The sequence below is a fragment of the Lycorma delicatula genome, chromosome 3 (genome assembly GCF_047948215.1).
Source record: "Lycorma delicatula isolate Av1 chromosome 3, ASM4794821v1, whole genome shotgun sequence".
Lineage (NCBI taxonomy): Eukaryota > Metazoa > Arthropoda > Insecta > Hemiptera > Fulgoridae > Lycorma > Lycorma delicatula.
Genome location: NC_134457.1, coordinates 86,824,577 through 86,838,659, shown reverse-complemented (window position 1 = coordinate 86,838,659; position 14,083 = coordinate 86,824,577). Strand labels below are relative to the sequence as shown.

Below are 14,083 nucleotides of genomic sequence, written 5' to 3'. Positions count from 1 at the left end.
AAAACTAGAGTTACTGCCCCTTTACAAAAACAGTCCTCTCAATAGCTACTAAATAGGGTCAGCGCGGGAATGGATATGGAATCAGTGCAGCAGCTGAGCCAATTTCCAAGATACTATCAACAAAAGAAGAGATTAAAAATTAGGAAAGGAGGCGGGTAGAAATAGTTGATGATCAATTCAAATGAGTGATATTGTCTTGAAAGAACAGGGTAGATTATCGTCATGCTTGGATCTGAGGCACAGTTTGTATAATATCTACCAATGTCATTACTACAGTGGCTGAAATAATTAGCCTGCAATAGTTATAATTACATAAAAAGAAGCTGTACCCAGGAATATTTATGAAAATCTTTCCTGTGAAAAAATTTATTATCTTTTTCATTGAATCTATCGCACTGCTGCACAACAGTATGTTAAATTTACTCCAAGTAAAGGCTGTATAAGTGACATATTCACTCTTTTCACCTCAAGGATTGAGTGTAAACATCATTTTCTTTTAAGAAAGCAACCCTGGATATTACATTTAACAGCTATCAAGAAATTAAAAAAATAGGATAATATTAGTAAGTTAATATACTATTCTCTGTCATGAAGAGAACAATATATGCCTACATATATTATTTATTGTTTATTTTACTTTTGATAAGTCATTGTTTTCCAAATCATCTGTCATTTGACCGATTAGATGTTATTTTCCAATCTTTTCTGGATCTGTGGTAATATTTTTTTGAAATTCAGCAATATTGTTTATCTGATTTCTACTTGAACCCTGAAACACTTATAATTATTTAACCATTGTTAATATGGCTAAATATTATAACAGGTCTGTTTGTTCAATTAGCAAGTTTTTATTATTAACCATTTTGCTTAACCAATATTCATCATTAAAACAAGTTTGCATTTATATGTAAGATTCTAGAATTTTTAAAACGTACCTTACATGAAACTAAAATAATGTACCTTAATAAAGTGAATCTGTTGCAGACAAAAAGTGCTGACCTATTAGGCATCGCAGGAACTGATGTTAACATCAGGGATATTGAACGATTAACCTTACCATACAAGGTGAGTTTGTTTTTAGTAACTATATTTTCTCTAGGTAAAAATATTCAAATACAGTTTTTTTTAAAAATGCTATTGTCTTAGTTATGTTATTATAAGTCTTACTTAATATAAGATCAGTCAGTCATTTATTTGTACTTATTTATTTTCTTAAATCAATTCCATTTTACTAAAAGATAAAGGAAACATTTTAGTATAAGTTTAGCCCTACCTGCTTTTATTAAAATGTCACAACATTATTATAAAATTCTGTTAAAATACTTTTGAATAAAAAACTACTTGCAAAAAAGAAGGATCAATTTAAAAAATTCTGAAGAAACGTCAAAAAAATAGAGTAAATTTTATGTTTTATAACATGAATGTTTTAATTCATACATTAATGTAAAATGATTTATTTACCATATATTTTAAGACTTATGATCTGTGAGGGTTGGCCATTGAGAAACTCTAGCAGTTTATATCAAATTATATTATTTTGATTCATAAAGAAATGCTTATTTTTTATATGTTGTCTGATTCAGTGCTTATATTACTTATTTCATGTACTACCGTATTTGTTATTTTACGCATTAACGTGTAATAAATGAATTTAATTGTTTCTAAAAAAAAATTAGACATACAAAAAATTTTTTTATGAGGTAACATAAGGAAATGCTTCCCAATTATTCATCAAGTTTATGGAAAATTTATGTTTTCACCTATTTTTAGAGAAGAATTTAACATATTAAGATTTTATTTTATGATTTTCATGTGATGAGTTGTTTATTCTATTAAAAAAAAAAGTTTCTAAGGTAATTATTGAATAAACAACTTAAAGGTAATTAATTATTGAATAAAAATAAAGCAATGTAACTTTCTCGGCTTTGTCCTTTACAAATTTTTTACTTCCTTGTACAAAGTAAAGGAAGTATTGTGATTGCAAAACATTTCAGTTTTAGATTTCAATGGAAGTATCCATTTTGACCATCCTGAATCCATTTTAACTAGTTTCGGCATGACATCTGTACATACGTACGTATGTATGTATCTCGCAGAACTCTAAAAAATTAGCTGTAGGATGTTTTGGATTTAGGACTATTGTAACATCTAGTTGTGCACTCCTCTCCCTATTGATTGCAATCAACTGGACCAAAAGTGTCCAAAAAACCCCAAATCCCCCAAAAAATTGGATTTTGGACTTTTTCTTAATTGCAGTAATAAGCTCTCATTGAGAGCTTTTCAATTATATATCATAAGTGGTACTTATTTTCATTGGTTCCAGAGTTAGAGCCAAATAAAATTTTAATAATGAAATATTTGGAACTTGCAAGGGAAGGAACATCTGTTCGAATCACTTCCTCTCCTTCTTTTTTTTTTTTTTTTTTAATTTAATTATATTGATTTATTAATAATTATTAATGTCTGATTGTAAAAGCGTTTTATGATAAATAATATAATAATAAAAAAATAAAAAATAGAAAAAATATCAGTAGTTATAATTAAAATAAAGTTTTATGTACTTTTCACTTTAAAAAATGTGTGTATATGCAATTTAATAAGCGTACAAGGAAGTTGTGTGGTGTCCACATCAGATTTTTATTTTAATTATGCCATAGGGTTTTTAAAATATGAATTAGTTAATTATTCATTATTTAGAGTATAATTTTGAAAAAATCAAAATGTTAGCAAAAATGTTTTAGTCCATTTTCACCCCCTTGATCTTATGACATTTTTAACTTAAAAATTATGCAGATTTAAAAGTACAATTGGGAAAATATCAAAATTCTTAGTAAAACATTTTGAGTACTAGTTAACCCTCCTGACCAAGTGATATTTTAATCACCAAAATGACATTGTATTCAGAGTAACTGCCAAAAAATTTGAGTCCCATTTGATTCCCCTTCTTGACAGTCACCATATACAACATTTTTAAATATTAGTCACAACCTGGAAAACAGATAAAAAATTAGAAGTTTGAAAAAGTTAGAAGTTTAATCTTTTCTTTTAAATTTCCCACATCATCAACATTAATACAAATAAAATGGGGAGGAATCCCTTTCAACCCTTGTCCTTTGGAGCTTAAATTTTAAGCTCCAAAGAAGTTTATTTATTTATTGAAATAATTACTTACTTCAATAAATCAGCATATTTGGTGTAGTGTTAATCAGGAAAAAAAAAATTGTACCATCATACCCCTTGTCTTTTGGGGTTGAAAATCAGGTCAAAGTTGGAATATACACAGTGTATCAGGAAGTTCTCCCAGGACTTTCATAACCTACTTTACTAGTGAAAATAATGGAAAAAGTTTACATAACATATGTCCTAAAATGCTTCATTTGCAAGTTACGATTAATGAAAGATTTCTTTCTGATTTCTGCTACCCTGGTGAAATGAGGTCGTACTGAAATTCTTAGACTCTTAATTAAGAAGCAGAATTAGTGATTTTGTACATTCTTTACCTGAAAAATTGAATGAAATAAGTCCCAGAACCATATATGCAGTAGTTTTTGAGAAATTTAGGATGAAAACCAATAAAAAGAGATATTTTTTTTATGTTTGACGTACAGTAACTTTGTTAAATGGATAATAAGCACAAGAAACTTAACTTTTAGAGAATTTAATTCTGAACAAAATAGTGTAAGATAAATTGAATAAAATGAAGAAAAGTCAGAAAAATTTGAATTTTATTTAGAAAGAGTACATTACTACATTTGTTAGAAAAAAATTTTATGTAAGGTAAACAAAAACCAAATTTTTTTTGGTGATATGAAAAATTTGTAATAACAAATTTACTGTTCAAAATTACATAGGTCAACAAAAAAAAATTGGAGCTGAGATAAAAATAGGTGAATTAGAATGATTTTTTATGCTGAATCTTGTTTTAAAGTGAAGTCAGTTTTTCTTTGTCACCGTCAGATATATTTTCTTTTTTTTTAGTTATGACCATTTTAAAATATTGAGAAATGTCTTAAATAATAGAATACAAAAATAATAATAATTACAATTGAAATTCCTACCTTTATTTTGCAGACATTTGTGTTTATCTTAAATTTTTTTATCATCTTTTTATCATCCAGCAGTAGTCACTCATCATAGATTCATCCCATCAGCCTTGATAATGTTGTTCCATCTGTAATATGTTGGTGAAACCTTTCTCCTTGTTTATTGCTGATGTCATCCAAGTTTAAAGGGAACAAAAAAAAGGGGAAAAAGTCCCTAATGAACAAATGAAGTTCCTAATGTTTAAAGAGAAAAATCCAAATGAGAATGTAAAAAATTAATTTTCAATGACATTCTACAGCCTAAATTTTTGTAGTTCACTAAGAGTTCATTTATAGGTTGATCATGATTTTCAGCTTTTTTGTTTCCAAGAAAATCAGTAATGACATCTTTGAATGACTTCCATGCTGCTAGTTCTTTTGGATTCAGTTTGCTATCAAATATATTTTCACAAATTAATATTCTTATCTGTGGCCCGATGAATATACCCTCTTTTAAGTCGGCTTTGCTTAATTGTTTAAATACCTCAGCTAAATAATTAAAGCTGTCTCCATCTTTATCTAATGCTTTTTCAAAGTTCATCAGGCCTAGTTTTATTTATAGAGGTGGTAAAATAATACATACGATCTGCTTTGACAAGGTGATTACTGATGTTTTCCTTTCCTGGGGTAAACTGATTTCTTTTTCATCAGTCTTTAACTGTGTAGTGTTTATCTGTAGCCCAAATATCCCACAAATACAAGAAATACATATATTTTGTAAAGCCACTCTGGAGACCGAGAAGAAGCCTTATCACTTTCAGGTTAGCAATCATTTGCCGTGAGTGTTCATCAATAGCTTTTAAAATTTTTGACATATTTTCATATGTTTCTTTCATTCCTACAGCATGTGCTACCAATATAGAAGAAAAGTTATTTAAGTTATGTAACAACACTGCCTTTAAGCTTCTTTTTGATGAGTCCGTAAATAAACTCCAATCATACATAATAAATTCAATGTCCAGTTCAGACATCAGCCCTCTAACATCATGGTAGGAACAAATTAAACCATCTCTTCTAAAGTATTTCAGTAAATTTTCGTCTCAGTTTCTGTGTACTGAAATATTGTTATCCTTGTTTAATAAATTCCATTCTTTAAGATGTGAACCTAGGTGTTCTGTATATTGTTTTGACAAATACAAGTCATGACTTAGGGTCCTCAGTTCTGCTTGTGTGATTAGGTGAGGTTCAGTATTTGATTCTTTTGGAATGTAATTAATATCTATTGAAGTTAAAGATTCATGGGTTGAGCCTTCTGAGGAATCAAAAATTTCTTTCCAAGAAGTTGGACCAGTTGGAATCAGTAAATCAACATCATGTATGATAAAACCACTACCACAACTAAAGAACACAGTAAGTCATACCAAAAGCTGAACTCATACTGAAGAAAATTTCATCACATTTAATTACTCATTACTTGACTCACTAACACGTCTGTACATGTCTTACTTGACATGAAATGACATCATTAAAGTGTTATGTATCAAATATAGGTCTACAACATGCATCACAATATAAATCAGATGTAAATAAGCAAACATACAGACATATTAACTTATTTGTATTGTTTGTTCCACGAATGATGGAAAAAATAAATTTAAGGGTTGTAACGTAAGAACATTACGTGATAAGTTGTTTAGAAATACATATTCACATTCAGCATATAAAATACTCTATAGAACACTTACTCCCTTTTCAGTTCCAAATTTTATGTTGACCAGTGTTATTGTTAAAAAATTTAAAAAACTGAAAATTACACAACAGTTGTAAAATAAAAATAAGAAAATAAAAATTACACAGACAATATGCTTTTTTTTATTAATAACAGAAATATAATAAATTATTTGAAAAATTATTATTTCAAAGTTGGCAATGAAAAAACAACAGCTGATTAACAACACACAACACTGTATTAGTATTTAAATCATTCTGTAAGGTACGTTAAATAACTGGTGTTTCAAAAATGATACAACCCTAAGATTACGAAGGTAGAAGTTACTCATAGGTAAATTTTATTTCTCCCTACATGTGAGTTGACAACTCTATACTCAAGGTTAACAGCTTGTATCAGTTGAAATGTCCTTATGTACTAGTGCTATACCAGTATAAATTCGTCTCTATTGTGTTAACTGTGTTGTTTTCCAAGGATGAATGTGTGTTTATTATTGAGATTTATTGTGCGTATAAATCATACGAACAAGTGAAAGATGAGTTTCGGATAAAATTTCCCAATTCTTCAGTTCCTAATAAGTCGACAATATTGTGTTAATAAATTTTGTGAGTTTGGGAGTGTATATGATCAGAAAAGCACAGGTCGACTGTCACTGTTAACAGTAGAAGTTGTGAAGGATGTGAAAGAACATTTGAGTGAAGTTATCTTCAGAGGCTGGTCTTTCACTCCCTACAGTTTTCAGGGCTACTAAAAAATTACAGTTGCATGCTTATCGTATTGGTGTCGTTCAAGAACTGAAAGAAGTATACCATGGAAAACATTTACAGTATTGTTGTTGGTTTCGTTCTCTTGATGACAACAATGGTAATGAAATTTTGGATCGTATTTATTTCAGCGATTAGGCATGGTTTCACTTGGATGGCTACATTAACAGCCAAAACTGCCGAATATGGCGCGCTGAAAATCCTCTTACATTTCATGAATGACTATTTCATGCATGTAAAATTGGTGTTTGGTGTACGATCTCCCGACATTGTGTAGTAGGGGCTTTTATTTTTTGACAGATCTGTTGCTGGTGTGGTTTATCGCAACTTAATCAAACAGTTTATTGCCATTTTAGATTTACATAAATGAGGATGTTGGTTCCAGCAGGATACTCAACATGTCTAATTCATACTGCTAATGAATCACTGGATATGTTATGGAAATTTTTTGGTCACCATTTGATATCAAAAGGACTGTGATCTCCAAGATCCCCTGATTTTACACTAGCAGAAATTTTCCTTTGGGAGTATTTAAAAAGTGTAGTTTTTAAAAACAATCCTCATACACATGACAAAATGAAGGCTAACATTGAAAGTGAGATTTCAAACATTAGGAAAAGTGGCTGCAAATGTTATGAAACTTATACAAACCTGTATCAGGATCACAGGAAATCATTTTTAACCTCTGTTGTAAAGTTATTAAAGGTAATTTGAATATTGTTGTATAAGTATTTTATTAACATTAATATTTTTTGTAATAAATTCATGTTGTCAAACAAAGGGGTTGCATCTTTCTATCGGGTACTATGAACTGTGCTGTTGTTAGCAGAGGTTTTGTGTGAATTTTAATATGAACATGATTAGTTTGCCATTGAAGTAATGTCGTACTTATTTAGAACAGAGGAATACATTGATATAGTATACAATATGGGTGTGTGTAATGGTAATGCTACAACTGCTGCAGTAGAATGTGAAATATGTTTTCCGAATCGCAGGATTCCAGATCCAAAAACAAGTGTGACTTTTCACAATCTTCAGGAAATTGGTTCACTACCTAGTATTTGTAACAGCTATAAATGATCTGTCCAACACAATACTGTTATTGATAAAAATATTATCTTTGCAGTTCAGCGCAGTCGAGGCACCAATATATGACTTCTTTCTAAGTGGGTCAGAGTTTCACTTTCAATTTGAAGGACACAAACAAAACAAGCTTTATTCATATCTTAAACAGCCAGTTCAATATCTACACCCAGGAGATAGTCCGCTTCGCTTGCAGTTCTGCAACTGATGGAATACAAATCGACACCACTACAAGTATATTTGTTTACGATGAGGCAAATTTCGCTCAAGATGGTCTTTACAACTTACACAGTGAGCATACATGAGCAGAAGTAAATCCTCATGAAATGGTCGAAGGCATTTTCAACACCGATTTAGCTTCTATGTATGGTAAGGCCTTCTTCACAATCAGCTATTTGGATTGTTCAAATGCCGAGGTCTACTTACACTTTCTTCAAGAAGAATGCACAGCTATTTGAAGATGTTCCCCTAGTGCTGAGACAAAGTATACTTCCAGCACGATGGCGTGCCTCCCCTCTTCTCTTGTGCCATTCCCACTCACTTAAATCATCTTTTCCCTGAGAAATGGATTGGTCATGGAGCTCAGCATTCCTGGCCACCAAGATTGCCTGATCTAACACCTTTTGATTTTCATATCTGGGGATGGATGAAAAATATTGTTTACAAAATAAAAATCATTCTTGTGAGAAATTAATTGTCCGCATTTGGATGTGGCTTAGCAAATTAAGGACAGCCCCAAAGAAGTAAAAAGAACAACAAAAGCAATACAGAAGTTTGTCAAGAAATGCTTTGAAAATGGCAGGCTCATTTTTAAACATTTATTATAAATTGGTACATATGCTTTTTGGTCTCGTGTACTGTTTCTAAAAAAAATTGAATTTTCTAACTTTTCTTTGTTTTATTCAACTTATCTTGCACTGTTTTGTTCAGAATTAAATTCGCTACAATGTTTTTTTGTATTTATTACTTATTTAACAAAGTTATTGCATGTCAAACTTAACAAACAGGATTTTTTACTCCAATTTATTGGTTTTCATTCGAAATTTCTCAAAAACTACTGCAGATACGGTTCTGGGACTTATTTTATTTGATTTTTTAAGTCAAAGAACACAAGAAATCAATAATTTTGCTCCTTAATTAAGATCCTAGAAATTTCAGTATGACCTCATTTCACCATGGTCTGAGAAGTCAGAACAAAATCTTTCATTAGCTGTAACTTGCAAACAAAGCATTTTAGGACAAATGTTTATGTGAACTTTTTCCATTATTTTCTTGAATAGCATAGGTTATGAAAGTCCTGGGAGAACTTTGTGATGCATTCGTTTATAGCCAACAAATAGCCAAATACTTGTGCCAAAAACTTTACTTTTTTGGTCAATGGAGTTTCAAGATTTCAAGGGAAAAACTGTTAAGAAATAATATTGAATATGAATGGATTTGGATTTTAAATAACTTAATGAGCATTTCATTGTACAAGCTCAATTTTCTGCAACCGCAATATAAAAAGTCAGAAATTAAAAATGGCCAAAACTTCTCCTCCCTGTTTTTTTTATTTCTGTGCAAAATTTAATGAAATCAATTAAATTATGTGGAAATTTTTTAAGCCATTTTTGAAGAAACTATGTTCTCATTCCAGAGATATTAGTCAAAGTACAGGTCACTACATGTATGTACATATATATCTGAAAATTTTTATAACTTTTTTTGTGTTTTTTGGACTAAGGAGGTCATGAAACATCAACTTTGCAAAAACCCTGATTCCCAAAATTTTGGCTGACCACTGTACTTTCCTTTTATAGCTACGCTGCACCAGCAGCAATAGATTTATAGCAATAGAAAGTAAAAATTGTTGTTGGAAATCATTGGAATATAATCTTTTATTAACTTTTCATAGACACCACAGTTAATTTTATTTGTATTTGTAATATGAACCTATAATATTTTCTTGGTTTATTCTATAGGTTATTAAGCAACAAACCAAATATCTTTCACTGCATAGAAAAATGTGCACTGAAGACCATTTAATGAGATAATGAAAATCATTAATACAGATTTGGAAAAAGTAGGGAAGTGTAACATAAATTTTTAACACTCATTTTTGTTTTGTTACACAGTGATAATTATTACATTCAGCAGGAAATAAGTAAAGTCAGTGAGTGGCATTATGTTTCTTTATGAAGTGTTATTAAACCTTAGACTTAATTTGACTATTATAAAAAAAGATAGGACATTTTTTTTTATCTTTGTTGATACATTTATTATCTGAATTAAGAAAAATCAGCTGAAACAATATGTGGTGGAATTTTTTGATGATGGAAGTAATTTTAATTGGTTGTAAAAATTTACAGATTTTTTACTATGTTAATTTTTAGGTAGTATTTAGGTATTTTTATTCTTTGATGTAAAAAGTAAAGATTTTTCTAAAATATTACCCATATTTTGTTATTGAGATTATGTTTTGTTGTAGATTGGTGCTAATGGCTATGCTTTTGTCATCACAAATAATGGATACTTACTTCTTCATCCAGATTCAAGACCAGTTGTAAGTTGGTTGTTTAATTAATTTTTCCTGCAGAAAAATCAATTAAAATGTTTAATATAATAAAATGCTGTTGACTGGTTTTGTAATTTATTCATCTGACCAATTAAAACTAAAAAAAATTGACCGATCTAATTGTCATTATTTTTTAATTTGTTAATATAGTACATCTTTCCTTTTTTAATACTGTTTTTCCATTTTTTTTAAGTGTACTTAATTATTTATTAATCAAAAATGTTTATTATTTACTAAAATAATAAATAATTTATTGTGTATTTTCACATTATTTGTTTTTATCAGTTATATTAATTATTTACATTTTATTTTAAATTAACAAAAATGGAAAAGAAATAGTTTTCATGCAAGAATCTTCTTAATTTCACACTAATAGTTGGTGCATTAATAAGTTGGTGCATTTTCTTTAATAATTGTATGAGAAATAATAAAAGTAGTTATTTATTATTCATCAGTAAATTTTAAAAACAACTGAATGAAGTAGTTGGAACTTTGCACATTTAGTGTGCTTGTAAAATATGTTTCAATGGTTAAAAACAGGTTACCTTGAATTTCTCTGAAAATTTTGAAAGAGATAACAAAAATATTAAAAAAGCTCCTATAAATTTATGTCCAGAAAACCTTTTTCCAATACCCTCTGCCTACTGTGTATGTGTTTTAAAAGATAATAAAAATCACCTCAAGAACAGATTAATATATTTTAATAAAGTTCGGTTTCATATTTAAACTGGCATTTTCTGTTTAAAAAAATAATACTAAAAATAAAGGAGTCTTCATCTTCAAAATTTCAAAATGGCACATCCATGTAGTTTTTCTGAAATGGCGACTGTTTTTCTGAAATCTATAACAGTTTATTGAACACTAGAGTTGCACTTAATTTACTCTACAACAATTTTAAATAACTGAGCTTTGGTGTATTTTATATAAGTAAACATTCGTATTTCAAAACAGAAAAATAATTCAGATAAGAAATATTTAGTTTCAATTTCCTGTAATAAAAATACAATTATAAACATTTTGAAAACCTTAAAATTTAAATTATTTTAAGGCCATGTAATTTAAGCTGAAGATTCAGAGATGGGTACTTTACATCTCTTTTATATAATTTCTATTAATAAATAATATATTGCAACTGCTGAGCAGGTATCTTTAAAATTAAATGTATTTCTGTGACTGTGTCTATGTATTTTAGTGTTAATTAGATCATTGTAATTAGTGTTCTTTATATTTCAATTTAATTAATATTCTCCCTGCCCATTTCTATTATCACACAATGTTTGTTTTTTTTACATTGTTTTTTTAATACAAATTTCATGTTAAAAAGAAGAAAAGATAAACATAATCACTGACAATGAATATTAAGATAGAATAAAATGATTTCAGTGTTTGTAAAATACATGAATTACAGTTACATAAATCCATAAATTAATAGTTATTAATAAACTATTATAATAATTTTTAAATTATACTAATATTGACCATTGGATTATGAGTAATTGTATAATAGGAGAGATGTTAAACATTTTAGGGTAGGTATTTGAAGCACTGTGGAAATTTATGTAACACTTCTCTTGTAATGTCTGAATACAAAATTGAAGACCTGGCTGAAGGGTAGTGGGGCCTAACCAACCTTAATTTTTAACTTTACAAAATTTTATTTGCAAAAAATGCTTAAATCATTTTGAAATTTTAATACCTTCAAATTTACTATTTAATGAAATAAAAAAGCCAGATATTTAGTCAGGTTTAAAATTTTGCTAGGCTGTTTCAAAATTGTATTTCATAAATATCGAAAAAATATATTTGAGGCATGCTGAGGTTTAGACAGAATAATATTTATATCTAGAAAAAAATATTTTTAAAAGAACAGGCCATTTTGGTGGAACTTTTTTTTACTTGCCAGGTGATTGGGAATGTTTTAAATGAGTGCGAGTAACACTAAGTGTAGGTTGTTATATATTTATATACACTGAGTGATCATTTACATAGTTCCATATTTATTATTCAACAGCTATCAGTCCCATCGTATTTCTGTTTGCAGGCATGTACATTGTTCTTGGGGAGGAACCTTTTTAAAATTATTTTCAAAGGGGTTGGAACCCACCCTTTCTGCTACATCTACCCCATTTCAAAAATCTTAAATGGCAATGGTAACATTACATTAATTGACAACCTGACAGAAATAATGAATTTTGATAAAAAAAAAATTTAAATCTGCCCACCCCTTTGCTTGGTAGCTGCAGAAAATCATTTGGGGTAGTAAATTTTTTAATTTTCAGTCCATCAAAAATAATTATAAAATTACTTGACATTACTTCTTAAACCATTTGAAATAATCATAATCTGTGGATTAATACTGTGAAAATTATTTTTTAAATTACCAACACAAAATTTCGCTCTTAAATGTTTTCTAAATTTTCAAGCTTTGAAAACTTATTTTTTTTAAATGAGACGATGTAGCTTCTGAGACCTGATTGGAAGGCCCTTTGAATGACAAGTAATTTGGAACAAATAAAATAAAATTGGTTCCCTGGTGTTGAAGTTATTATTAAATTTTTTTTAATATTGGGATAGTGTTACTGACCCATTGCATTAGGTCTAAAAATATGAGTTTTCAGTTTCTGAAGCATTGAATAAATGTGCCAGTAAACAAGAATTATAACATCAGTTAAACAAATGAAAAACCAAAAACCAAAAAGGTACCTACTTCTTTGCTGGCAACATGTTGAAAAATTTATTATCAGAAAAAGTAAAATAAAAACTAATTCATAAATGAATAATTGCTGATAAAAAAAAAATAAAGCTTAAATCATTTGTTAATTTTGTTAGCAAAGAAGTAGGTCTAAAAATATAATGCTTAGCCATACATATCGTATACAACCACCAAGGCTGTTGTGAAGTTGAATTTTGATATCACCTATAATCATCAGATTTAGCACGCTGCAATTTTTGCTTCTTGAAATTAAAGAGGGATGTTAAGAGTATTCACTATGAATGATGAACCTAGTAAGGTATATTGAAAGCAGAGAAAAACTGGCTCTAATGAATCATTGAGGTCATAACTATTTCTTTTCATTTGTGAGTTATGAGAGACTGTGCATTGCATTTCAGTCATCCCTTACAATACTGAATTTAAAAATTGTTTTTGCATTAAAAATAACTTGATATATAAAAAAGTATATGCTATTACTTTCTCACAGTAGTTTGTGAAATTGAATTCTAATTGTCATTTATTATTAACAGTGTCTTCTCTTTAACATAGCAGAAGCCAGACTGTTCTATTTATACTGATAAATATAATTCAATTACAAAATGATAAAGCTCTTGTAAATGTACATTTTATGACTTGTGTGTTAATTATTTAAGAATAATATGATGTAGAATTATTGTACTCATTCCAATACTGTGTTATTCTTACTTAAAATAATAATAAAACAAAAAAAATTTAACAGGTAAGAAAATTTTATATTTACTACTTAAGGTGGTGAATTCTTTGATTTGATTAAAATGAAATAAAAACAGTGATACTCATAAAAACTTCACTTATAAATCATACATTATTTATGTATTAATTATATTACTGGTATTTTTTTAATAAAATTCTACTACAGCTTTCCTTTGTCATAAATTTGACATTTAAATATTTTTTGCAGTACAAAGGTTATCTGAAAGACAATTATAACAGTGTTGATTTAACTGAAGTGGAGCTTCTGGATGATGACAATTTAGAACCTCGTGAACCAAGCCCAGAAATATTACGGGTAATTTTTTCTCCATTAAACTATTATAACAATAATCAATTTTTTGTTTTAAGTTGATAGTTTTCTATAAAAATTTAAAATTATGATATTTTATGTAGAAAAATCAGTGGTATTAAGATTGTTTAAATCATTAAATTTTGTATTTAATTTTTAAGGAATAAAATTTCTTT

General features: G+C 28.6%; 1 protein-coding gene across 2 annotated transcripts in view; it reads left to right on the top strand.

The window, feature by feature from the left end:
• Positions 1-14,083, top strand: part of Ca-Ma2d (Ca[2+] channel Muscle-specific alpha2/delta subunit) — a 138,274-nt gene that overhangs the window by 73,552 nt on the left and 50,639 nt on the right. For both annotated transcript variants that reach the window (XM_075360144.1, XM_075360143.1), the window contains 3 exons: positions 985-1,065; positions 10,066-10,140; positions 13,806-13,913. In XM_075360144.1, coding sequence (XP_075216259.1) covers positions 985-1,065; positions 10,066-10,140; positions 13,806-13,913 — 264 coding nt within the window. The remainder of the gene's footprint in view (positions 1-984; positions 1,066-10,065; positions 10,141-13,805; positions 13,914-14,083) is intronic.